Source organism: Zootoca vivipara, chromosome 7 (genome assembly GCF_965207765.1).
Source record: "Zootoca vivipara chromosome 7, rZooViv2.hap1.1, whole genome shotgun sequence".
Lineage (NCBI taxonomy): Eukaryota > Metazoa > Chordata > Lepidosauria > Squamata > Lacertidae > Zootoca > Zootoca vivipara.
This window is the reverse complement of record NC_142590.1, coordinates 38,312,025-38,337,330: the sequence shown is the minus strand read 5'-3', so window position 1 is coordinate 38,337,330 and position 25,306 is coordinate 38,312,025. Positions and strand designations below refer to the sequence as shown.

At 41.3% G+C, this 25,306-nt stretch overlaps 1 protein-coding gene across 1 annotated transcript in view; it reads right to left on the bottom strand.

Moving 5' to 3' along the window:
* USP24 (ubiquitin specific peptidase 24) overlaps positions 1-25,306 on the bottom strand; it is a 75,041-nt gene that overhangs the window by 28,186 nt on the left and 21,549 nt on the right. Inside the window, exons 9-38 of the mRNA XM_035123913.3 lie at positions 25,182-25,256; positions 24,193-24,351; positions 23,375-23,489; positions 22,501-22,604; positions 20,137-20,244; positions 19,884-19,979; positions 19,629-19,790; positions 18,767-18,874; positions 17,286-17,435; positions 16,980-17,111; positions 16,514-16,625; positions 16,224-16,300; positions 15,450-15,590; positions 14,446-14,499; positions 13,735-13,850; positions 10,246-10,312; positions 8,735-8,845; positions 8,009-8,107; positions 7,763-7,933; positions 6,881-6,966; positions 6,652-6,745; positions 5,458-5,613; positions 4,302-4,399; positions 3,126-3,221; positions 2,777-3,005; positions 2,398-2,557; positions 2,085-2,240; positions 1,737-1,807; positions 1,056-1,216; positions 213-274 (exon numbers count right to left, since the gene is read on the bottom strand). Of these exons, the coding sequence (XP_034979804.3) occupies positions 213-274; positions 1,056-1,216; positions 1,737-1,807; positions 2,085-2,240; positions 2,398-2,557; positions 2,777-3,005; positions 3,126-3,221; positions 4,302-4,399; positions 5,458-5,613; positions 6,652-6,745; positions 6,881-6,966; positions 7,763-7,933; positions 8,009-8,107; positions 8,735-8,845; positions 10,246-10,312; positions 13,735-13,850; positions 14,446-14,499; positions 15,450-15,590; positions 16,224-16,300; positions 16,514-16,625; positions 16,980-17,111; positions 17,286-17,435; positions 18,767-18,874; positions 19,629-19,790; positions 19,884-19,979; positions 20,137-20,244; positions 22,501-22,604; positions 23,375-23,489; positions 24,193-24,351; positions 25,182-25,256 (3,526 nt within the window). The remainder of the gene's footprint in view (positions 1-212; positions 275-1,055; positions 1,217-1,736; positions 1,808-2,084; positions 2,241-2,397; positions 2,558-2,776; positions 3,006-3,125; positions 3,222-4,301; positions 4,400-5,457; positions 5,614-6,651; positions 6,746-6,880; positions 6,967-7,762; positions 7,934-8,008; positions 8,108-8,734; positions 8,846-10,245; positions 10,313-13,734; positions 13,851-14,445; positions 14,500-15,449; positions 15,591-16,223; positions 16,301-16,513; positions 16,626-16,979; positions 17,112-17,285; positions 17,436-18,766; positions 18,875-19,628; positions 19,791-19,883; positions 19,980-20,136; positions 20,245-22,500; positions 22,605-23,374; positions 23,490-24,192; positions 24,352-25,181; positions 25,257-25,306) is intronic.

The window sequence follows — 25,306 nt, the reverse complement described above, 5'->3', positions numbered from 1 at the left end:
AGCCCATGCAAATACAGTTCTGCACAGAACTACAAGGACACAAATAATGGAGGAAGGATAAGAACCCAAGAGAAACACATTTCTCTCTCTCTCCATAAGTAGAATCAATATTAATTCTTGACTCAACTTCGATGGCACTGTTTACTATGTGAATAAGGGACATTTTCTTATGGTACATTAAGTTTCAAGCAGTTTTGATTCCTACTACTTACATGTGAGATCGTCCAATAACTGGCATCTAAGGTCAAAGTACTCTGTACACTGGGACAAAAGCCTAAAAGCAAATTCAGGCAATTAATATTAAGGGGGGGGGTGGGAAATCTCAGAAGCATGTGAAATATTTTACAGAAACCTTTACTTTCCTGGGTACCATGTACACATACAAGATGTTTATTCAGACCTAGCCAACATGCTGACTTACATTCTATGCTATAAAACAAAGGTTTGCTTTTATTTTAAGGTCACAGTAACTGTTTGTAATGATGACCATCATTCATTCCAGAATAATATGTTGAAATGCTAACAGCTTAAAACCCCTTTCTCTGAAAGCAGATCTAGGATTTGGTGTTCATATTTAATGTTTAACTTTAAAGCAAACATTGCTTCACATTCAACATCATGAATGCTTATTTTCTTATTGGAAATCTAAAGGTAACAGGAAGAAGGCTGAAGGTTTGATATTGACATGTATGTAAGTTTGAAACAGCGCAACCCTCCCCCCCCCCCAAAAAAAAGCACTACTGGTTTTTTTGTGCATTTACTATGATCAACAAATCTAAAAGTAAGTTAGCATAGTATGCTGGCTGGTGCTACTGCCTCCTCTCTTTGTACTGGGTAGATTGTGGTTCAATGCTGCAGTACGATTCAGTAACTTCCTGGCTATCCAATTCCTATTCAAGCAACCACAGGGGAAATCATAACTTCTCAGTTCACTTCTAGCACACTTTTTTCCTGTTTCACAAGTTTTTACTGCACTTGTCTTAAATAAGCATTTAAGACAAATGCTTATTTTTAATTCTTACATTCTCTATTGAACAAACATGCCTCCAACTTGCCTCTGGTTGACTCCTCTCATGATGCTGGTAGGTGACCAGAGTGGCAGCTGAGCAGTAAGGACGACACTCAAAAGAAATTGGTTTGGTTTTTGTATATCAGGGTGAGCTGATGTGTCTGTCTGACTGAGGGTATACAATTGGTCACAGGCCACGCGGCGAATCTGGAACAGGCCAGAAGCACACGTCAGATCGATCACAAAACCCAATACCACTGTCTTAGAAAACTGTTTAAACACCCAAGTTACTATCGTAATTTGTCCAAGCTGGATGAGACAGACAAGCGTGTAAGGAACAGAAGTTTCTCGAGTGGGCACTAGGATAGCACCAAGTGGTTGTCATCCTCCAACTGCTCACTTGAGGCAGTAAAAAATGTCATCAATCCATTGCTGCTTTTGAGCCAAATCTTAGTTTCAGTTTTAAAGTGGCACATCTGTATAAAGTATGATAAAAATGCTTGCAGTTAATTTAATTCCCAGAAGTCCAGTCCTCTAAAGAACACAGCTTTCTCATCCTAGGAACTTGCTTACTAGAAAGCCAGTGGCATAGCCTAAGTAGCTTCATCTGTAGCAAACGTTTTTCAGCTGCCACTGGCATGAGCACTTTGTCCATGCTACAGGGCAGAACATGCCCCGCTCTCTGCAAGATAGGTAACTGCTCTGAATATAAATGCAAGCACCTTACCTCCGCACTTGGCGATCCAAGTAGTATGTCTATGATAAAGTCAGCAACACAAGGGAGGTTGTAAAAAGAACCTAAGAAAAACACAATGTGGATTGTCACAATTTGTTTCGTGAGAAAGCATTATAGTACTTAATACTCCTAGTATTAAAATATCATTGGGAAAATCTAATAGAATTTATTAGCGTTACACAGCGTTACAGTAAAATGTGGGTGCCAGATATAAGCAGAGGTTGAGAGAAAGTGAAAAGGGAGTTGGATGGTAACAAATTGGGACTGGGTCTTTGTGGCTCAGTTGTATGTAGGGTCAGGAAACAACAGAAAAGCTTCATCCCCTTCTCTCGAACCTACCTAGCTGCTGACTGCGGAGCTGTAGGCATGTAACTAAGAGAGACAAAGCCTCTCCTGCAATCAGTGCATCTTTGGTGGATACAGAATGCTGCCTCACACAGATCCCAGCATGCAGAGCTGTTGGTTCTCCTTCACTTCCTGAACTGCAATTGCTTCCTGCAATATGTTAACAAGTGACAAAGGATTAAAAGAAGTGTAGATCTCTCAAGTTAGGAATGAACAGCTACAGTTGTGATAAAGTCTTATGAGCAACATAGAGCTGAGGTCATTGCCAAATCTCAGCTGTTTCAATTCTGTTAAGTCAGTGGCGTACCTGAGCTGCTAAGACGGTTACGAATCCCAACAGGGAACAGCGTGTTGCTTTCTTTTATCGGCTGACTGCTTCCCACCAGGTCAAGCCGCCCTGCAGCAGCAGCCCATGAGAGTCGCATAAAACAAGCAACTGTGGAAGTGAAGTCATTTGCTTCCATTGTCTGGGAAAAATAAAGAATTCTTGTTCAAGATACCAATGTGTTAGGCCAGAAAAGCACTTACAGGTGACACAAAATCCAAGGAACATAGTTGGAAACAGAAGAAAAACTCTGGTTTTCTGGCAGAGTGGCATTTTTTTAAAAAAGGTACTAAAATTCTGCAGAGGGAATGTTTGAGCTCTGCCTTTAGCAGGCCTACTGCTGCCACTTAGACCTACTTACTTGGATTGCAACCCGTGCAGCAGGAATGATCTCCTCCACTCTGATAGAAGACCTGTCTGACACAGATAGCTGGCGATAAGAGGACTTCTCTGGGGTTCCACACATTGACATCTGCCTGGTAGTCTGCCGGCTCACATTACGGAATGGGCGTGACGATAGTGTTTCCACTCCATGTTTAACAATATCGTCATCAAGAAAGGTAGGCATGGTTTGCCCAACAAGCAAAAACCTAAACATAAAAGAATTTGTGTGCTGTTTTGAACAGTGAAGGCACTATGTACCTTAGGAAGATCAAACACTGAGCTGATTAGGGTCATGCATATCTACCTTTGGAAAATCAATCACATACCTTGCCAGCTGCAGACAGATTGAATAAACTCCCTGCCTTGTTTCATAATCCACTTCTGATGGGATGGAGTCTCTCTGCATAACATTCACCACCAAACTGGAAAATAAATTTAGATATTTTTAATTCAAAAGTATTTAAGACAAGAAACATATAACACATGTAGAAGTCTGCTGGTTGAAAGTATTTCCCTGTATTGATGAGGATTAATTTAATGTGTTAATCACATAAAACAGAGCAGCCTCACTAACAGCATCACTAAATCAGGGGGCCAGTTGACAGACTCCACCAAATTCTGACTCAGCGGGTGAAATGGGGGAAAGCAAGGGCTCTGATGTAAATCAACTTCTTTCCGCACTCCACAATGTTCTGGTCACTGATCCATTGACCGTGCCATCACAATAATGGCAGCACCTGTCACTTCCTTCCTTTCTGTGGTCCAAAGGCATACTCTTCTATTGGCATGTTATGGCTCAGTTGGTTAGAGCATGGTGCTGATAATGCCAAGGTTGCAGGTTCAATCCATTCTATGATTCTAAGCACACAACCACTGGAGACTAGAAATATAAGCAGCTCTCATTTGCCGGTCAAGTACCGAAGTGCAAATATGCTAAGAGATGACATTTAATACTTACAACCTCCAGCTTATTTTTTAAAATTCTAATCAACTATTTAAATTTATTATGACTTTATCAGTAGGGCATAGTCAATGCCATCTCAGTGCCTCAAACTGTCTACTCCCATTCAAAGTTAAGTGCAGATTCAATGGATAGTACTATCTATTATCCAGAACTCTTTGACAAAGCATTTTTCTGCAAACACCTTAACAGATTCTGGGAGGACAGCCCCAACCCCTGAAAGCAGTACAGTACTGAAAAAGCAAGGATATCCAGGTTGCACTGCAGTTTTGGCACCTCTTTGCATAGGATGGAAGTGGAAAGGTAACGGGAAAAAACCCTTGCTGCAATTTATTCAACATCATTCACACAAAGAAGGCAAACTACCTAGTGTAATTTATGCTGTCCCCACAGTATTTGGAATAGCTGCTCGAATACTACTATTGAGAGCACCATTTACAATATTTATACTGGTATTAAATGTATACTGAGTTGAGAATGCTTAAAGGCTAGTTCTCGCACAGCTGGAAGGTTCCACTTCAGAATATTTCTTTCAACTAACCTCAAGCCACCTGCTCTGAGAAAATTTTCGCAGAAAGATTTGGCACAATTTCTTGCCATTTCATCATCCGCTGTAGGCATTAGCTTGGAACTCAGGACCTGAAAAATATTCAGACTTTAGGTAAGTGGCAGAGTTTCAGTGGAGCAATACACTAAGCCCCTCTCTCACCCACAGGCAAAGTATGCTCAGCTAGGCAAGAGTTCATATTACACTCTAACACTGCTACTCAGAATTAATTCACCATCCTACGACACTTGGTCATCTGAATTCAATGAGACCTTTCAATAAGGTTTATTAATTCTTTTATCAACACCTGCCATATAATTAAGAACATTAACACAGTCAGAGGTCCTTGAATACTAACAAAGCTTTCATGAATGTGTTTTAAGGCCCTCCCATTTCAAGGGAGAAGTTATGGCATATTTACATAGTTTGTAAAAATAACGGAAGATAAGGAACTACAAGGTGGTGAGGGAGTGCCATGCGACCTGCTAAACAGATGTTTAGGTGGTTGCAAGAGAGCGGCATCACTACTATGGCAACCATGCAAAAATAACCTGTGGACCACTGGAAACACAGTTTCACTACAGCAATTTCATCATAAGGGAATTCAATGACTCCTTTTTGTTTGCTAGAACTGTGTGTATTCTGCATGTTGGCATGCGGCTGCAGGTGTTTTGTGTTTTTTTGTTAGTCTGGGCTGGTTTTTATTACTTGCCTTCCCCCCTTTTGGGGAATGGAGGGTTTTGCATGTTTGTTTTGCCAGCTTTGTTTTGTGTGTGCTGGCACAACCCCATTTTTCTTCTGTGAAATGGGTATATTGTGGCATCCATTATATTTTTTAGTTTTCCAGACATGCCTCAGGATGTCTGTTTGAGGACCCATGCACTAAACTAAAGTTTAGCACTAAATGGATCAACAGATCATTGGGTTCACAGAATGCCTTTCCTCTCTCTTCAGAGTATGTTGATACTTGCCTAAGTCACATTTTAGTATTATGGTGAACCAGGTTGCTGACTGGCAGCAAAGTTTCATACAGAAAACTTTCCCAACTCTACCTGGAGATGCCAGGGACTGAACACGGGGTCTTCTACATGCAAAACAAAAGAACTGATATTTGACCTTACCCCACACTTCCATGCCAATTTACTCTTACCTCAAGATTGTAAAGTACTCTAAAAGTAGACATTCCTGGGGCAAAAGACCTGAAAAGACTTTCAAGTATTGAAGTAGCACTAGGCTGGTGTTGATGCTTTGTAGACAAAGAAGGCGACTTTGAAGACTGGGAGTTTGATTCAGAGAGTAATGTTTTCTGAGAAAAGAAAAAGCATAGAGAAATACAAATAAGAAGGCAGTTCTGATATAACATGGTTATATAGCCATGACAGATAGTCTTCGGAGTCCTGAATTTCCTAAAAGTAATAAAATCTCTTGCAGGCACCTTTTGCTACACTCTATACCAGGGACAGAGGACTCATGGCCCTCCCAATATCGCTGGATACAAGTCCATCCCTGACTACTGGTGCAGCCGACTCAGGGTGATGGAAATTTGACGCCTGGAGTGCCACAGATTCCCCATTCCTATTCAATACCATAAAGAACTATAAAATACAATCTGCAGATTTTTACAAAGGTTATGCCACACCCTTCTTTTTCGATGCATCCCAGTGTAAATACCATTTCTCTTTAATTAGTATTTTTTGTAATTTACATTATTCTTTTTTCATAGCTGGCATGCATCTGTCTTGGGAGACAATGGAGGAGTGTGCCTTTGGGGGGTGAAGTAAAACTGTTGGAAGGTTGCAGCGCGAGGGATATGGGAGAGACATGTTTTGTGAATGCCAGATTAATTTTAATGTCGTTTGCTAACTTCTATGAAACATGTTTAGGAACCAATGACTATTTGCTACTATCCTAAATAGGTATAGCTAGGTCAGCCATCCTTAAGGGTGAATGTTAAATGAGCCTGTGGCTTAGGAACTTTATGAGTAATAGATTCTGTGCAACTTTGCAGACGAAGCTAGCAAGCTAATACACGGCTGTGCTAACATGGCGTTTTTTCCTGCCCCAGTAGTGATAAGCACATTAGCCATGCTATCTGAATCCCTAGAAGGAAAGTAATGTGTGCCAATATTTTTTCCCTGCCAAAGCAAAACATCATTAATAAGAGAAATAAAATTAATTTAGCCAGTGATGGTTTAATTCTTGCTCCACAATGGCTAGCACTTCCCCAGCATTTTATAATGCCTACAATGTAATGCCCTACCTATTTCTTTCTCCATTCCTTTCAATCCCAATCTCAATCAGCAAAACTAGACTATGATTGTGTAGTTAACAGAAAAATATATACCTTTCGTCCAAGAGAATCTAGCTGATCAAGAGCTTCCTGAATAGCTGGGTCAGTAGGAATCAGCAAAAGAAGCCTCCGTACTCTCAAAGTAATCCTGAAGAATACAAGAGACATATAATATACTAAATTTCTGCTGGGCCGGACACTATGTCTACTTGTAAATGTTTCCAATTTCTTTCTTTTTTTGCAGCCACAGTATTTCTACAGCGGCTTCAATAACACTACTTACCTTGGCTCTTCTAGGTTCGCAAGCTGGTACAGCATGTCAAACACATTACACACAAGAGCCATTACCACTCCAGGGAGGGATTTTTCCTGAGGAGTAAGAACACACAATTAACTTCCCTATTTTTAAAGCAATTTGTTAGGGTTCTCAATTTTAAAAATTCAGCGATATAAATTTAAAACCTGGCCTAGCTACTTGCCAACACAAGGCACTGAATCCTGTATACTTCTCTCTCTCTCTCTCTCTCTCTCTCTCTCTCTCTCTCTCTCTCTCTCTCTCTCTCACACACACACACACACACACACACACACACACACACACACAACTTCAGTGTTGATCTGAAATTCTGCTGAAGAAATCACAGCTTCACATTTTCAATACTTTTAACTTTTATGCACAGAATGAACCAAAACATTACACCTTGGAATTCTAAACTGTGTCATCAAATATAATAAACAGCAGCAGGGAGGATGCTTTCTACTTTTTCCATTTCTGCTTACAGTCAGAACTACTTCAAACAATTCAGATGCATCCATTTCTGAAATGCTGACTGAAATCCTGCGTTCATCAAAATCAGATGATAAAACCAGAAAGGTGTGCTAGCAGTTCCTGCTGGATTTATCAAGCATCTCAATTCGACTGGGAAAACGTGCAGGATCAGTGTAAGTAACTGCATGTAGCACTAGCTCGCTCCAGTCTTTCCAACTGATTTTCAAATTCTGACAAACTAAATTTTATAAAGATTTGAATAATGAATGACCAATGTACAGAGAAATGGAAGATACTGGAAAGCATTTTTTTAAAGTGAAAAGAAACCGACTTAATTAATGAAAAAGTGTCTTTGTGTGTGTGAAATCTATATTTACTCCCCCCCCCATGTTGTACCTGTTCCATTGCATATGATGAACTGAAGACATTACTACTGTTGCTGGAGCTAGTGGAGGAATCAGCAGAGCTTGCTGATGGGGTTCCACTTCCTGATGTCTTTACAGTAAGTGCTTGTTCTTCAGAAAAGCCCAACTGGTGAAGTAGCTTTTGATCTTTGTTCACTGTTAGCTGAAATACAATATATTTTCTTAGCTTCTGCAAACTGTACACATCTAGAATATTGATAAAATTATCCTTACATACCAAGCTGTCATTTGCAAATATCTGTATGTTTTCCACAGGAGCATTCAACAGCTTTGCTATCTTCCATCTGACACTCCCTATGATCTCATTGCTATGAGCCTGCAAAAAGGAAGTGGAAGTTAGTTCATTCATGTTCTCAGTTCTAGGAAGTATTATTAGATAGAAACCAGTGACCCATAAGGGATAAGTGCATGAAACATTTCCACATTATCCCACAAGCCCCATTTACTCAGCATACCCTTGATAGATATAAAATAAAAATACACTCAAAACATATTATTTCACACATCCCAATGCTATTATATTCTTTGCATCATGGGTAGGCAAACTAAGGCCCAGGGCCTGGATCCGGCCCAATCACCTTCTAAATCCAGCCTGTGGGCGGTCCGGGAATCAGCATGTTTTTACATGAGTAGAATGTGTCCTTTTATTTAAAAGGCATCTCTGGGTTATTTGTGGGGCCTGCCTGGTGTTTTTACATGAGTAGAACATGTGCTTTTATTTAAAATGCATCTCTGGGTTATCTGTGGGGCATAGAAATTCATTCATTTTTCCCTTCAAAATATAGTCCGCCCCCCCACAAGGACTGAGGGACAGTGGACCGGCCCCCTGCTGAAAAAGTTTGCTGACCCCTGCTTTGCATCAACGCCCAACTCCCTTTTTGCCGAGAATTTTCACACCTTAAATATGAGTATTTTAAAATGCAATAAAATTGCAAGAGCATACCTCTACTGTAAAGGTATCTTTGGTAGATTCATACGTAACATTAAGTGTTAAAAGATGTCCATGAAAGGAGGCACCGTGAGGTAGAATAGTACGTGGAACGGAGTAAAGGTCCTAAGGAAAGAAAGTAGTAAAAATGACCTTTGACACAAATGATCAAGGAACAATTTAAAATGTAAACTGGCGTAAGCTGATCAACTGAACATTTTTATCTGTGTTTTAGCTGTCACAATGATCCCCCCAACCTGGTCCGCTCCAGATATTTTGGACTACATCATCACTGCCCATGCTGGCTCAGACTCAGTGGCAGAACATCTGCTTTGTATGCAGAAGGTCTCTGGTTTAATTCCCAGAAGCTCCAGCTGGGGCTGGGAATGCTCCTGCCGTGAAATCATGAAGAGCCACTGCCTGTCAGTGTAGAGGCCATGCAACTCCAAGTCCATGCACCCACTGTTCATGGGTCTTGTCCCTCAGCGAGTCAGCTTGATGCCACATGGCCTGTGGGTGGAGAGGGTTGTGATGGTCCAGAATGGAGATCTTCTCTCCATCCTGCTCCTAGGTCATTCAAATGAGACCCAATTTCAGGTAAAGCTCAGTGTTCTCATTCACTTGGGTAGTAAGCAGGGTCCAGGATCAAGGAGCAGGATCCGATCACTGCATGCTACTGTTCTTGCATGCAGTTGCTGTTAAGGGGTTGTAGTTGTTGTAGTAGTTATTATTAGGACTTCTTAGTCACCTTCCAAGGTATAAATTTCTTCCCAAAACTTGAGAGACTGGGGCTGCAGGACTCTTGCCCTGCCACAGTTCAGCCAAATACAAAAATAGCCACCACTAATAAAACTGTAGCCTTTTCAACCCAGTTCTGCGTTGGTTCTCATCCTCCTCACTCTCTGATGTGGCCCAAAGGTAATAGAAACTTGCTTGCTTAAATGATGAGTCTACAGTGGGATGTGTGTGGTATTGGGTTGCTGTTTTTATTTTGATTATGTATTTTGTGGTTTTATATTTTGATTTTATTTTTTAAACCTTAAAAATCTTTCAATCTTAAAAAATGTAGTATAAACACAGACAACTGGGAAACACTGGCCTGCGAGCGCTCCAGTTGGAGAACAGCCTTTACCAAAGGTGTCATGGACTTTGAAGACACCTGAACTCAGAACGCAAGGGAGAAATGTGCTAAGAGGAAGGCACGCTTGGCAAATCCACACCGTGATCAACTCCTGCCCGGAAACCAATGTCCCCACTGTGGAAGGATGTATGGGTCCAGAATCGGCCTCCACAGTCACTTACGGATTCATTGTTAAAACAGTGTTTATGGAAGACTCGGCTACGAGTGATCGCTAAAGAAGAAGAATATAGGCCGGATATAAATTCAATAAATAACAACAACAACAACAACAACAACAACAACAATAATAGGAGAACTTGAAGCCTAAACTTAGCATTGCACTTACTGGGCTACTCAAACTAAAGGGACATGGGTATCAAGATGACAAAGACTTTTCTTTTTTTACCTCTATAGTGATGACGTAGCGTTCTGCTAACAGCAGCAGTCTCTCAATTATTACAAGCTTCGTTGACCTGGAGATTGCAATCAAAATAAATGACAGTTGGATGAGACCTCAGTTGAGCTCCTGGAAAATACCTACCACCCTGACAAAAGCCACCAAACATAATGCCCTGTGGCCGCTATCTGATAGGTGGCCCAAACAAATTTCTCACTATCAAGGAGTATGCAGAAGCTGGAACTTAGGTTCAAGGTGGCAACAGTCAAGGAGTTAGATTTATTCACTTAACAAAGAATGCTGGAGAGAAATGTGTGGCTGCCACTCCTCCCCACCACCACCTCAGTAACATTTTATTTTAAAAAGAGGAAGTGTGGTGTGATGTCTTCACACTGTTTTGTTGTACCTGCTCCACATTACACAATGAAGTGAAGCAGAGCCAGAGAAATTCCTGAACTGGGTCATATCATATTATACATTTCAAGTAACCACAGGTTAGTGGTGAAGTACCGGTGGTGGTGGTGGTAGCAAGGAGGGGAAAAAAATCTTCCTTAACATATACTTCCAACCCTAATTTTGTCTAGTGAAAGAAAAGAATGGAGGAGTATAAGTAACAAACCCACTCCAGTTTTTCCTAAACTTTTGTTATTTGAGGCTCACATAATTCAAAGATAAACCTGGCAACATGCTTTATTATTTCACCTGACAAAGGCTTAAGAAGTGAGGTACAACTTACATTTTAAAGAAATATTAGGAGGGAAGGTGTGGGAGAAGAGCCAGGACCAAGACAACACTGTAGATTATTGCAGTTTTTGATGCTACTTTGTACCTCCAATTTGCCCTCCTTCCCCACAGGGCCAGGGGGAATGTGTTCAGTGGTTTATGGAACAGCACCAGCTTCTGCACTTGGCTGCATTCCTGGGCCAATTCATCTTTTCATTGATTTAATTTATTTATTTTTTTAATTAATGTATTTATATCTCACACCTTTCGGTGGTAACAGTAAACTCAAGGCAGCTTACAAATAAAAATACAGATGAGACCAAGCAGCACTAGAAACAGCATCACAGAAGCCATATCAGCAACAGAAAACATTTAGATTTACGATTTTTACAGTGCTGTTGCTGGTAAACTGCAGCCTCACTGCAGACTTCTCCCACTTAGATAAACGACTACTATGCTGTTGTACATCCCCTGAGAAATACCGTGTTTCCCCTATTTTAAGACGTAGTCATTATATAAGCCATAGCAGGATTTTAAGCGTTCAGGAAATACAAGCCATACCCCGAAAATAAGCCATACCTCCTAGGAGCGAGACCGCTGAGGGAAGAGGAGGCGAAGGAGGCGCGCTCAGTGCTGTGGGGGCTGAGGCATGGTGCAGTGCCCCGAGCCTCTGGGAGCCGGTAAGAGCAGGAGGCGGCTTGCCAGGTCGGCATCCAGCAGTGTGCGCGGAGCACCCCGAGCCTCTGAGAGCCAGCAGAACGAGGAGGAGGCTTGCCGGGTCGTCGCCCAGCAGCGCGCGCGGAGCGCCCCGAGCCTCTGGGATTGTTGTTGCTGCTGCCGGCTGCCGGAGGCTCGGGGCGCTCCGCGCGCGCTGCTGGGCGATGACCCGGCAAGCCTCCTCCTCGTCCTGCTGGCTCTCAGAGGCTCGGGGTGCTCCGCGCGCCCGAGCCAGCAGCCTAGCCTCTCTTTTTTTCCCTGCCCGAGGCAGCCTGCCGCCCCGCTACCGGAACTGGCGGCTGCAGAGCGGAGCGCTCTGCAGCGCCAGGCGGAGCGCAGCGGCCTGGCCTCTTTTTTTTCTTTTTTGCCTGCCGCCCCGCCACCGGAACCGGCAGCTGCAAAGAGGAGCGCTCCGCAGCGCCAAGCGCTCGGAGCGCCCTGCAGCGCTGGGCGGAGCGCAGCAGCCTGGCCTCTTTTTTTTTTTTTGTCTGCCGCCCGCCACCGCAACCGGCAGCTGCAAAGAGGAGCGCTCCGCAGCGCCAAGCGCTCGGAGCGCCCTGCAGCGCTGGGCGGAGCGCAGCAGCCTGGCCTCTTTTTTTTTTTTGTCTGCCGCCCGCCACCGCAACCGGCAGCTGCAGAGAGGAGCGCTCCGCGATCGCTCCTCTAGACCACCTTGCCGAGAGCCTCCAGCCTTTCAAGCGGCAATGCTCAGGCGCCCGAATGGGAAGAGAGACCCCCCCCTTGCCAGATTCTGAGCGCTCCCTGCTCCCCGATGGATTGGGCAAAATCCGGCGCGCAGCGCAGGCGCGGGATGAAAGGCACGATCCAGCCTCGGCAGCCCTAGCGACGGCGAGGGGGGCGTTGCGAGCCATTTAAAGCTGTGGCCGTTGCTTCACTGCTTTTTAGCCCCCTGTCCGGCAGCTTTCTGTGTCCTTTTTGTGGTGCGTGAGGAGCGCTGCTATCGGGCTGCGCTCCGGCTGCCTTTCTACCCCCCCCAGTTGTTTAGTGGCTTTTGCGGCACATGAGGAGCACTGCCATTAGGTGAGGAGGAGCACTGCCATTGGGACGCGCTCCGGACGTTTTTTCTAAACCCCCCAGCGGTCTGGCTGGCTTCTCCTGACTTCGCAGGGTGCTGCCAGCCCAGCAGCAGCAACGCCGGCCACGGCAGGAGGAGGCAGGAACCACTAAGACACCCCCCGAAAATAAGCCATAGGCTTATTTTCTTGAGTAAAATCATTATAAGACGGTGTCTTAAAATGTGGGAAACACGGTAGTACCAACTTTTATCTTCTTTAAGCAGGTGTCCAAATCAATTTAATGGAAGTGCACATTATTTGTTCCATGATTACTAACTTGTTTAATACACTACTTTTTTGGAATTGAAACAGGGCACCACTTGATTTTCCAAAAGGTAAACTTAAGATGTATTGTATTGTGCTGTGTTGTATTATTTTTCCTTCCCATCACAGGCGAGCATAAGTTGAGCAAACCTAACAAAAGTGTTTACTTAATACTTCTTTTTGAAACAAGAGACTTGCAGCACCCTTCTGGCAACTACCTTCTGCAGTGAATCCTATTGCAAGGTATTTAAAAACAAAAACAAAAAAAACAGAAACATTCATTTGTGGGGACAAATACATTGAATAAACCTATCATTTGTAAAGTGTTTATGTATGATGAAGCTGTGGGTGCCAGCAGCCTTTCAGTACAAGTTCTAATTTTGGTAGTTTCTTTGGCCCATATCCATTTCACACACAGACAAGAAGACCTGGTTCAGATGTAACATTCTAAAGTTTAGTGGATCAGGAATGTGAGATACGAGACTCCTCATTATTGAGGTTTCTTTTAACACAAGCAAGTTGGGCAAACTGTGGTTACAGCTAACCACATTTAAAGAGGATTTCATACCTTGGATTTGCACATCTTAGAAAGCCACGGTTACGGAAAACTTGAAACTGAAGGTGTGAGCCTTCAGCACATTCCCAGTCCTCTAAATCATGGTTATTTAGAACAAACCTACATAGATCATATTTATCTATTCCTAAACCAAAACCTTACCTGTATGGAGACTGTACCGATGTTGCCACAGTAGGCATCGCAGTTGCTGTTAGCATTTTGGTAGCTCTGGTGACAGCATGTGTCAGCGTTGGACCACCAAGTGCTGAACTGGCTGCCTAGAATGAAAGAAACATCATGCTATTTCTGGATTACAGGGAAGGCCACATAATGGTGTGGCCACTTTTTCAGCACTGAGAACCTAAACTTTGCCTTTTATCTGCAAAGCAATTTGCTAGCTCCAAGGCATAACAGGCAGACATCTCTACAAACCTTCATTTTAATGATATTCAGGAAAGGAGCATACTCTTTCTAGTTAAGCTGTTTGAGGGTTATACCCAAGGCAAAGAAACAGGTAAAAGACCTCTGACTCTAGGCTCCAGTTCCAACCATGGCAAGAGAGAGATGGTAAATACAATTCCAAAAAAAGAAAAAAAGAAAACCTCTACTTGGGGGTCAAAGGTGGGAGAAAGTTCAGTGTCCTGGGCAAAGTCAGACAAAGAAGTGGAGTTGTCTAGGGTCACAAGTCTATCATGCAGTTCCCTGATGCCCCAGATGATTAGTGGATATAACCCAACATGGTGGCTGCTCCATTACTCCAGCTGAGAAAGGGGTTTCTGTACAGTACAGGGTGGAATGCTGGAAATCATTTTACACTTCTGTAAGAAGAAAAAATACAACAGGACAATTTTTTTAAAAAGGACTGACACTTACTTCTAATCTTGTATAACAATCCGCAATGAATTTCTTATGGAGTGACACTGAATCCTGAAAAGAATGAAAAGTGTTAAACTATATTAAAAACATTAATTCACACACATGCAGAGAGAGCAAGAGTGCATACAGAGAACTGCTACTATATACATATTACTGAATTAAACATGAGCATGGGCAGGAGAAAGTGTTGGTAATACAAAAACTTACATGGTCCATGTCTCTATTTAGACAACCAAAACCATGGCTTGCCATTATGAATGAACAGCAGTAAGCACACATACACACACGAGCGCGCACACACACACTCCCCCTTCCACTTTGGTGTGCTTTCAAACTGCTAGGTTGGCAGGAGCAGGGACCGAGCAACGGGAGCTCACCCCGTCGCGGGGATTTGAACCGCTGACCTTCTGATCGGCAAGCCCTAGTCGCTGTGGTTTAACCCACAGCGCCACCTGTGTTGTGTTTCATAGTAGTTTGTAGTTTCATACAAATGCAGCGAGCTATCAATTGTCAATAAGTAGAAGCTACTAATCTCTTTCCCCCCTGGGCACGCAAAGGAAGAGGTGGTATTGCACATTTCAGGGGCAATACTGAGGCATTCTACATTTGTTTACAACATGCAAGGTGGAAGAGTGAGGAAAGGGCCACAACCTCTGTCTCCCCAGCCTTGTCACCCTCCTTGAGCTGGAGGAATAACTTCTTCTGCAGCAGAGAGCCTGCTCTACTCATTTTAGCAACCTGTGAGATTTAGAATCCTTGAAAATCACGAGGAACCCACATAAATAGAGCAGGCTCTCCACTGCAGAAGCAGCTATTCCTCCAAGTCATGGAGAGCAATGAGGATGGGGTGCCCACGTGGAGCTACCAGGTTAGTCTTTGCTGCCCACTCTCACGTGGTCTTTTAACACAGATGCCGAACACTGGGTTAGGATCGTCTGAAGGCAGCCTACATCTCATCTTCTGGGACAAGTACAGCCACCAAAACAATTCAGAGTTGTTACCTTCTTTAGTCTTGGATTTAGATTGATGTAACTATAGTTTATTATTAGCTGAATAGCTTCATTCGCTATTTCTTCATCAGGTGACTCCATTGCGATCTTCCAAATAAAATCCATTCCTATTAATTCCAGTTTTTCTACATGCTAGACAAAATAAAAGAGAGAGAGAGAGACTAAGATTGTTAGCACCAGATCAGAGTACACTATTGCAATATTTCACATGCTGCAGAAACTGAAGATACTACTAACAAGATTACAAATAAGGATTCCTCTAATAATGTTGGTTAACCCTAGAAAAATCCCCTCCCCACCCCCAGGCATGTAGAAGCAAAGAATTTAACTGTGCTCATGGATTGTTTCATATGAGTAAGTTAAAGGAAACTGATCTGAACCCTAAACCTAATCTTGACTCAGGACAAATTAATGTACTATAGTAGGGTTGTCATATTTCAAAAAGTAAAAACCAGGGCACCCCTAAATTGTTGAGATTTTTTAAACGAACCCCCCAAACTGCTGACCTTTTGTTAGGGGAAAAACACGATTTATTTATTGACTTGCCTAATCCAGTGCTGCCTTTCAGAAATTCCCCCGAATTTCAATTCCGCCTTTGAAATCCCAGTAATGTCTGGGAAAATCCGTAACTAAAGCTTTGAAGAGCCACATTCTAACTGCCACTTCCCAATGGTCACTATTTTATAGCACACACTGTTTTCCAAATAAACTTGCCAGCTGTGACCTATGAACTGCACTGGAACAAGTTTATAGAAAGCTGCTTACCAGCTGAGTTCCTTGACGTTTCAATCGATGATCACAGAGGTTCACATTTTCAAAAAAGGTCTTAAACAAACCAAAACCTGTTTTTAAAAATTAACATTTTAAAGGAATTCTGCTATTTTCATTTAAACAAACATAGAAACATTACTCATGCAAAATAAAAGCTTTAAAGTCTGACTTCATTAGTCTCTGAAGCTGTTCGCAATCTTCAGCAGTTATCAAGCCCCCCAAATTTTATTCTAAGATATCTGACTATTATACAGAAGGCTGATAAAACAAAAATACTTACATACCATTCATAGTGATTTCATAGGACTCCAATTTAAGAATTTTTTCTTTAAAAAGCTGCTGCTGCACATCACTCTCAAGATCGTGCTGCCCTTTTGTAAACCATTCAAAGCACATCTGCGAAAAGAGTATACACTATGGTTCACATTCTGTTTTGAAATGATATATTTTAAATTGCTGTAAAATACCCAATACACTATGGTTTACTCCATGCACCAGAATTTGTTTGGGGATTGCTAACAATTCAAGAAAACTCCAATATCAGTATGATTGAGAATTAAAAGTAATTTTTGTCTACTCCAATAGCCCCTCAAACATTCATAACAGCACTTTATTTTTCTACATATTTGTGAAACGATTTTGTTTTCTTAGTGTGTTTTGATTTTAGCCCCAGATCATCTTTAGGATACATTGTTTCCAAGTAAATTAGTGCTACATTTATTCGAAGGACATGCAACAGCAGCATCTCACCTCTCGATCTAGTTCACAAACATCTTGGCCTGTCACAAGGCATTCCCAGATTTCCCGAGCACGATTCCATCCCAAGTAAAGTGTAGCTTCTTGGAGGAAAAATGCCAGAAATTTGAGATGTGCCTCCAAGTACTGAAAAGGAAGCAAACACAAACTGCAATTAACATTTCCGAACAGACCTTTATGAAACATTTTGTAAATTTAAGGTTTGAGAGATTCAAGTTCACTACCTCAGTAAAAAGACAAGTTGCTTCTCTACAGGGCTAGCCCCAAATGATCTGGTTTGAACATCACAAGTTTGCTTACCTCCCGATACGTGTATCGGCAATCCACTAAGGTTGCTCCTGACAGGCCCCCAGGACCTGCCACGGATGCGGCCAATCGGTGGCATGCTATTAAGCTGCTTGTCACCAGCTTCACTATTTCAAAGTTTTTCTTCAGATCCTGAATAATGCTCTTGGCAAAAGTATTGGAAAAGATGTGTTAAACAAAGCATTACAACATGCACAATTAGACTTTCAAGACTCGAATACAAGTTTCCCTCGCTGCATCCCCCTGGTCATCTATTCAACCAGGGCCTCGAAAGTCTCATAATTTCTATCCTCATTCACCAGAGTTTCCAGCCATGCCACTAGTCGTGCAGAAAGAAGTACTAAGCACTTCAAATATATACTTCAGTTAGCACAGCACAAAATCGTGTGCTTTCGTTTCCAAAGCCAAATCCGATCTTACTATGAATACTTAGCATTAAGAAAGACAATAATATGGCTATGGCATTGTGACAGTGATTGCTTTGTTCAAAGAGGAAGTCTAAGTCTGATTTCTATGTAGCAGACCCAGGGTTTGATAGTTGTTTTTCATATCAGTTCCCTTCACAACATGTTAAAGGGAGAAAGTTAGGAAGAGGGGGGCTAAGTACAAAGAGTACTTTCTAGAACTTAATCAAGAATTACACAAGTAAAGTTTAATAAGGTTAAAAGGATAAAATTCCGGGGAACCTTAAAAATATAAAGTATTGATGCCGAGCTGAAAAACCCTAATTAAATCATAATTATCTGGATCAACAAAATAAGTAAGGCTAGGGTCTGATACAAGCCTTCTAAAGGATAGCTTTTAAAAAAAACATTGAGGAGAGGAGTATACAAAGATAGAATGGGAAATAATGGAAGATCCTGCTGATGGAGGGTGGGGTCTAAGGAAAAGTGGCTCAATATAAGACAGCCTTTATTGCGAAAAAAGGAGAGTTAGAACTAATATATCTGACCACGCCAGAGTTTACAACGTGACATGTGAGCTTGTGAGTTACACCACCCTTATTCAAGTCTGAATATTTAAAGTACAATCTGAATAGTGCGGAATTGCTATTTCTGGGGAATCCTACTGCTGACAGCTCTTAAGACCACACAAAGAAACACATTTTCTCCCTCTTTTACATATTTCTCCCCTTCTTTAAAATCTAGCTTGAGAGAGTGAGTTGCATGCTGTATTGAGTACATAATAGTGTTTTCTCAATTAAGAGAGCCTAACAACAATTAGTATGTAAGGGCCTGCAAAAAAATTGAGGTTAAAAAGGGGTCCTCATATTTGTAAAGGCTGGGAACCACTGATCTATACACTGAAATAACAAACAAACATTTTCAGTACCTGAGGACCCAAACCCTCAGTATTCAACGTTGTCTACTTCCCGAATGCATCCCATTTTTTAGATCTGTTCCCTCCTGATCAATTCCCCCTCCTGATCATATCAATCCACACAAGACACAATTTTGTCTCAAAAATCATCTTACCTTATCTTGCTTTTGGTAGGTCTGCTTAATAAATGAGCGTGTGATTTCATGGAGCTGACGTAAAGCTGGTACCACCCACACAAACTGAGGGTTATTATGTTGGGATGACTATTAGGAGAAGGTACAGTAATAGATATGCTTAGTAACAATGACTGCATAAACATTCAAAGTTTTATTCCCCACTCTAGATTACTTAGTTCTCTATGTAATATATATATAGAGAGATTACGTTGTGAAGGACATGTGGTAAAGGGACCCCTGACCATTAGGTCCAGTCGTGACCGACTCTGGGGTTGCAGCACTCATCTCGCATTATTGGCCAAGGAAGCCGGCGTACAGCTTCCAGGTCATGTGGCCAGCATGACAAAGCTGCTCTGGCGAACCAGAGCAGCACACAGAAACGCCGTTTACCTTCCCGCTGTAGCGGTACCTATTTATCTACTTGCACTTTGATGTGCTTTTGAACTGCTAGGTTGGCAGGAGCTGGGACTGAGCAACGGGAGCTCACCCCGCCGCAGGGATTCGAACCGCTGACCTTCTGATCAGCAAGCCCTAGGCTCTGTGGTTTAACCCACAGTGCCACCTGCGTCCCACAAAGGACACGTGGATCTATTTGCAAATTTCATTCTTGCAGCTTCCCCACAGCAAACAGTCACTCCTTTTTGGCAGAAATAAAGGCAAGACTCTCACGAGAAGCAAACTGATACACACACTCTCCCTTTTCAAGGCGTCCTATGAAACATGAGAACTAATGAATGTGCCAAGCTTCAAGTTCTGTAACATTTCTAATCAAATAAAGTTATATCTAGAAGACTGGGGGGGGCACACAGAATATACATTCTGAGAGATAAGGCAAACTAACCCTTTTGATGTCTTCTATGCATTTGATGATGTAGCTTCTTTTTATTGCCTCCTTCACTGCATATGCATCACTAAGGATTGTCAAATGCTCCTCCAAGGCTTGTTGAATCAAACTGCTGGCCAATGTTGGAAGATGAGCCAACTCCCAGAGAACCTCAAGAACCTACAAGGATATACACGCACAGATAAATATCAACATTCATTACAGAAGTTAGCCTCCGTGTTAACTCTTAAAAGTGGAATTTATTACTCATGCCTTTCCAGTGGTTGTCTCTACACGTGCTTCCCGGCCAATACGTCCTATCAAGCTTAGCAGTTTCTGTCTCACTCTATCACTCTCAGATTCCCAACTCTACAAAACGGGAGGGAAGGGCAGGGGTGGTGGTAGGGAATGAATAAAGACAAAAACCCCCAACAATTTCAGTTTCAACTGGGCCAAGCTTTGGTTATCCATATTATGAAACAGACTTCAGAATATATATTTCAGTTTCTTGCTGTAGTTGCCTCACCTTCTGAATAAGGACAAAGAGATGATTGAGTTGGTCTGAGCTGAACTTGACAGCAGCTGCTGCAATAATGGTGTGGATGTTCTCTATTACTGTTGACGGCTGTCCTGACTTTAAAGAGGAGAGAAAAACAACAGGAAGGAGACAGCTATGGAAGAAAGGTGATTTTGAAAAAAACAATCATAGATGTAAATTAAACAGAAAAGCTGGAATCTTAGGCATTCTCACCCTGGAGTAAACCCCACTGAAAACATAGACGTTTCTGATTAAACATGCTTAGGGTCAAGCAAGAATGAGGAAGTCTGTAGCCCCATCTTATGAGACTGAAAGAAATACCACACTGACAACTTTGTGGTTTTACGTTTAGGTTTTGGACACAACAAAGGAAGCATTTGTACTCTGTGAAAGGTTTTATACTAAGTGTAAAGGGAAGATACCGTTTGCTAGGTGTGTCATTGAGTAAACTGATTACTAATTCAGAAGCGCTTTCTGTTTCCAGCTGTGGGTATTCTGGAGGCTAATGGAACCAGTAGAAATGCAGGCATTGCGTAACTACTACTACATAATTAAATAAAGATGAATCATTCATTCATCTCTAAGAAAAGATGGTGCTTCTGAGAACATTGGAATGTAAAATTTCAGAAATAAATGCTCAAGCCACGTCAGAAAGGACTCACAATCCTTCAGGAAGGCTGAATTGATTTGTTCGAAATCAAAAGAAGTTGCTGACATAAGTGCTAACAACCATTACAGGAATGCAGATTAGCACAGTATTTGAAACATTCTAAAGGTAATGCAAATATGAAGACTGTATGGAACACTGAGCTGCTAATTTATCAACCAAACCCTTGGTGCTACATATTGCAGCAAGAAATATACTTGTGAACGGGCAGTGTGCAAATGTTATTTGTTCTCATATACAACTGAAGTGAACGTACGGCCAAAATCTAAAGAAATGAAGTCACCTTAAAATATTGTAGCAGTATTCTTAGTTAAAAGTATCCTATGTAATGTTGAGAGACTGAAAACACATTGAATCACAGTGTGCTTAAAAGCAGTGGACTTCACAACTTTCTACACAAACTCAACCTGCATGCCTGCTACGCTGTGGCCCATGATTTGCAACTCACCTTAGTCAGTCACAACCCACCCATGTCCTAGAGTACTGGAAAGGGATAGACTACAAAGACATTCTATATTGTGATATTCAGAGACACACAGAGCCTTAAGATCTCTTTTTAAGAACATGTCACAGGTTTGTCAGCAGAATGACTGTGCTCAAAATAAATTATGAAATACGTCACATGGTTGCAACAATGCCAGAAATAAAGAGCTTTGTCACCATTTTACAGACTACTGCATATTTATAAGCTTAATGCGGTGTGGATATTCTAAAGTTGCTTCATATTAGAGTACTAAAATTAAGCAGTGAGGAGGCAGGGTAGGGAGAGAATATGCAGCCTTCAACACATGTGAAATTTGAATGAACATCATTTCTGCAAAAAAGAAAAGTGATAGAAGCGCCCTTGAAGATAAATGAATTACTAGAGCTCTGTTTATCAAAGTACAATAACTAAGTTAAGTAACCAAATAATGTAAAGGTGTGTGGGAGGATGGATGGATGGACTGAATAATATGTACAGATATGCAAAGGTATGTGAGTGTCAAACAAATCTAGCAAAGCAATTAAAAAAACCTAGCAGTTCTAAACTAAGATAAAAAAACATTCAAACATCTCTCATTGTTTTCTCTTTCATACAGAATTTGAAGAATTTGAAGAGATTCAACTACCGGTAGAAACAAAAGAGATGAACCTTGAAGTGTAAGATTCTATCTTAGATTAATTTTTTCCAGGGCCTCAGCAAATGTGATCACCATACTGTTTGCTTGCCCAAACCAGATTCCTGGTCAGCAGGACATGAACAAGGTATGTCTTATGAGGTTTGGGAAAGTCATTAATATGGTGATAGGAAAGTACTGAGAAGCATGCATTGAAACAATTCCTGCTCTCTGCTTGTGGCATACAGTATTTATGTGATTGCAAATAAAATAAAAATAAAAATGATTCATTGAGGTGAACTTCCCTTGGGCAAGTTGTTTAACAAGATGACCTACTGGCCTCCTTCCAATCCTAGGATTGATGCATCTACTTAGCTTCCACGAACACAACTTCCTGCCATGAGTCCCAATTCTGTAGAATAACACATACTCCATCTCCATGGATATCTATTGTATGGTCAGTCACACTATTATTATCTGCTAATTTTGGATAGGTTTGGGATCTTTATACATGCACCTGAAAAAGACATTCCACAAATGCTGTCAAAAGAATTTCAAACTCTGAGACATACTGCTGCACATACTCACCTGTATTCTCCATATTTTTGTCAGCTCATCTAATGATAACTTGCTGCCCAGGAGTTCAATAATTCCTTTTATACGATCACAATATTGTGCTTGGTCTATGTTACCTAGCGAAAGAAACAGAACAGTGAGCCTAACCAGAAGGAATGCCTTAATCAAGTCTTTGATATGGGAATAACAAAATATATACTCCTTCAAAAGAAGTAATAAGAGGTGCAGTAACATGAAGATCTGTTTTCTAACAACCCCTTCTATCTCATTCACTACACAACTAAGGCCCTTCATATTTTTTTAAAATGCCCTTTCTTACCCGATGGATTGGTGCTGGTAGCACCCAAGATACTTCTAAAAAAACCAGAGAATTTGAAAGACTCAGTAAAATATGAACTTTTACCAGGAATATCTACACCAAAACATTCAGATACATGAACGGTTCAGACAAAGTGCTGTGGTTTAGCATTACGAGTCTTAGCTCATATACTTTGTTCTTGTACTGTGGTGTGGCTGCAAAAAGTACACAATTTTAGCTTCCATCTTGTATTAACCACGGTTTTTAACCATCCAAAGCCAAACAGTTCATCTTAACAATGGTTAATTGAAACAAGCCAACTTTCTAAACTATGGTTTGTTTCAATTGACCATTGTTATAAACCACAGTTTGGACAACATTCTTAATTTATTTTAATCTTGTAAGTGGAAGCTTCACATCATTTCCTTGCAGCCAACCTGGAGGAGGAGGAGGAGTGAGGCAGCAAGCAAGTACAAGACTCACTTTCATTAACACCAAACATGGTTTAGCACTCCTTCTGACTGCAACCACAATATCAACTTTCTTTCTGTTTAAGAACTTCAGAAACGCAGGATATTCAAAACTTACCTTCTAATGCAATTGAAAGGACAGAGTTTTCTACTAGCCAGTTTAATAACCGATCTGTATCTATTGCGTTCTTTACTGATTTGGATACAGTGCTGTCTTCAATAAGTTTTGTTACCTAAAAATAAACACAGAGGATTTGTAACAACTAGATATATCAATAGCCAAATGGTGTAGGAAATAAAATAAATAAACTTAAAAGTCAGTTGCTGTATGTATGGGTGGTTCTTGGGAGGGCTGTAAATATATGTCTTCACTGCGAAGGTTTGCAAGGCCTGAAACACTAAATACTTGAAGAATCAGGGAATAAGCAAAACTATATTCTATTTTTCATTACTGCACTGAGCAGTGCCCAGCTTTGTAAAATCATTAATATTTCAATGGCCTCATGAAAAGTTTATTAGGCCTTTTAAATGCACACTAACACCATATATTTGTCACTTATTCCATAAGCGAACTTCAAATGAATTTATAGCCATGGATAGAATCTAAGAATCTTTGGATTTCTCCTATGCCTCTGCATTTTCTCTTTGAAAGCTTTGCGACCCCAATCAGCAATGGTTATCATTAAGTTGTTATGGTTAATATGAGCTAGAGAACTAGCTTTTAACTACTGGATCGGGACCCATTCGTGGGCTGCAGCCTGATCCAAGGTGGCTCGCAGGAGGAGCACTACCACCATGCACATATATGGTAAAAGATGAATAAAATGGTCACCAAATGAGTGTTTGGGGTAAAAGTGTGTCCTGGATCTGTGAATGTTGAAAATACCCAATTGTGAATGTCAATCTAAGCTGAAGATTTTAGCCTAGCAAACTTACTTCTTTGAGAGAGTTCATTTTTGCACTGAAGTGTGGCGATTTCAGCATACGCAACAGGATATCTAAGCGCAGGTCATCTACTACTGTTACCAAGTCAGGTTGGAATCGCATGCAAAGAAGCTTGATGGCAGACAAGAGTTCAGGGATACTGACCAGCCTCTGTGAAACATAAGAATTATGAGCGCTTTTTAGAGATCTCAATGATGAATTCAAGTGGAAAGGAAGATGCCACCTAAGTTGATGCAGCCTTTGAAACTGCCACATTTCAAAAGGTGAAAATCCGGACACAAAAGTTGTTGAGAATTATTATTATTTTTGCAAAAGTTGTTAAGCTTTTTTTCAGTTTTGCTTTGTCTATCAAACAAGCTTTGCTTAGCTATACAAGATTCGAACCTCCTAAAACAAAGAGTGCAGATTTGCAACTATTGTGGATATGGACTGCTACACAGAAGCAACCATTCTAGCAGGGCCGCTCCACTAAAAGACTTGCTTTATTGGGCTCTTCCTGTCCCTGAACAGTTTCCATTCCACGCTGTCATTGTAGAAATTACAATTTAATTTTTTTAAAAAATGGGCATCCTGAGTTTCCTCTTCCTTCCCAAGCCCTTCTTTCTTGTGCATCATGTGTTTTAGACTGTAAGTCTGTAGGCAGGCACTTTCTTGTATTATCTGACTGTATGTAAGTTGCTCTGGGAACCTTTTTGGCTGAAGAGCTGGGTAAACATGTTCTAAACAGATCATAAATACAGAACAAATTACTTTATAAAGGAAAGTGTGTACTAAGCACACTGCAGCTGACAGCATTAATAGCTAAATCTTCTAATGCTGATTATTTGTCAAGTGTCATTACAAGTGTTTCACCAAACATTAGTCAAGTACACACATTAAAAGCATGGGAGCAGTAGCATTAATTAGCTAAGGGAATGTCAGTTTTACACTTTCAAATTGCAGTTCAAGTTGTAGGTCGCATCTGAAAAATCATGTTTTACCTTGTCCTTCAGGTCCTTCTCTTCAACATTCTGTACATATTTAATCATATTATGAATTACTGGATCCAGCATGGGCTATAAAACAAGAAACAGGCATTCTGTATGTTAAAGAGAAAATGTATCTC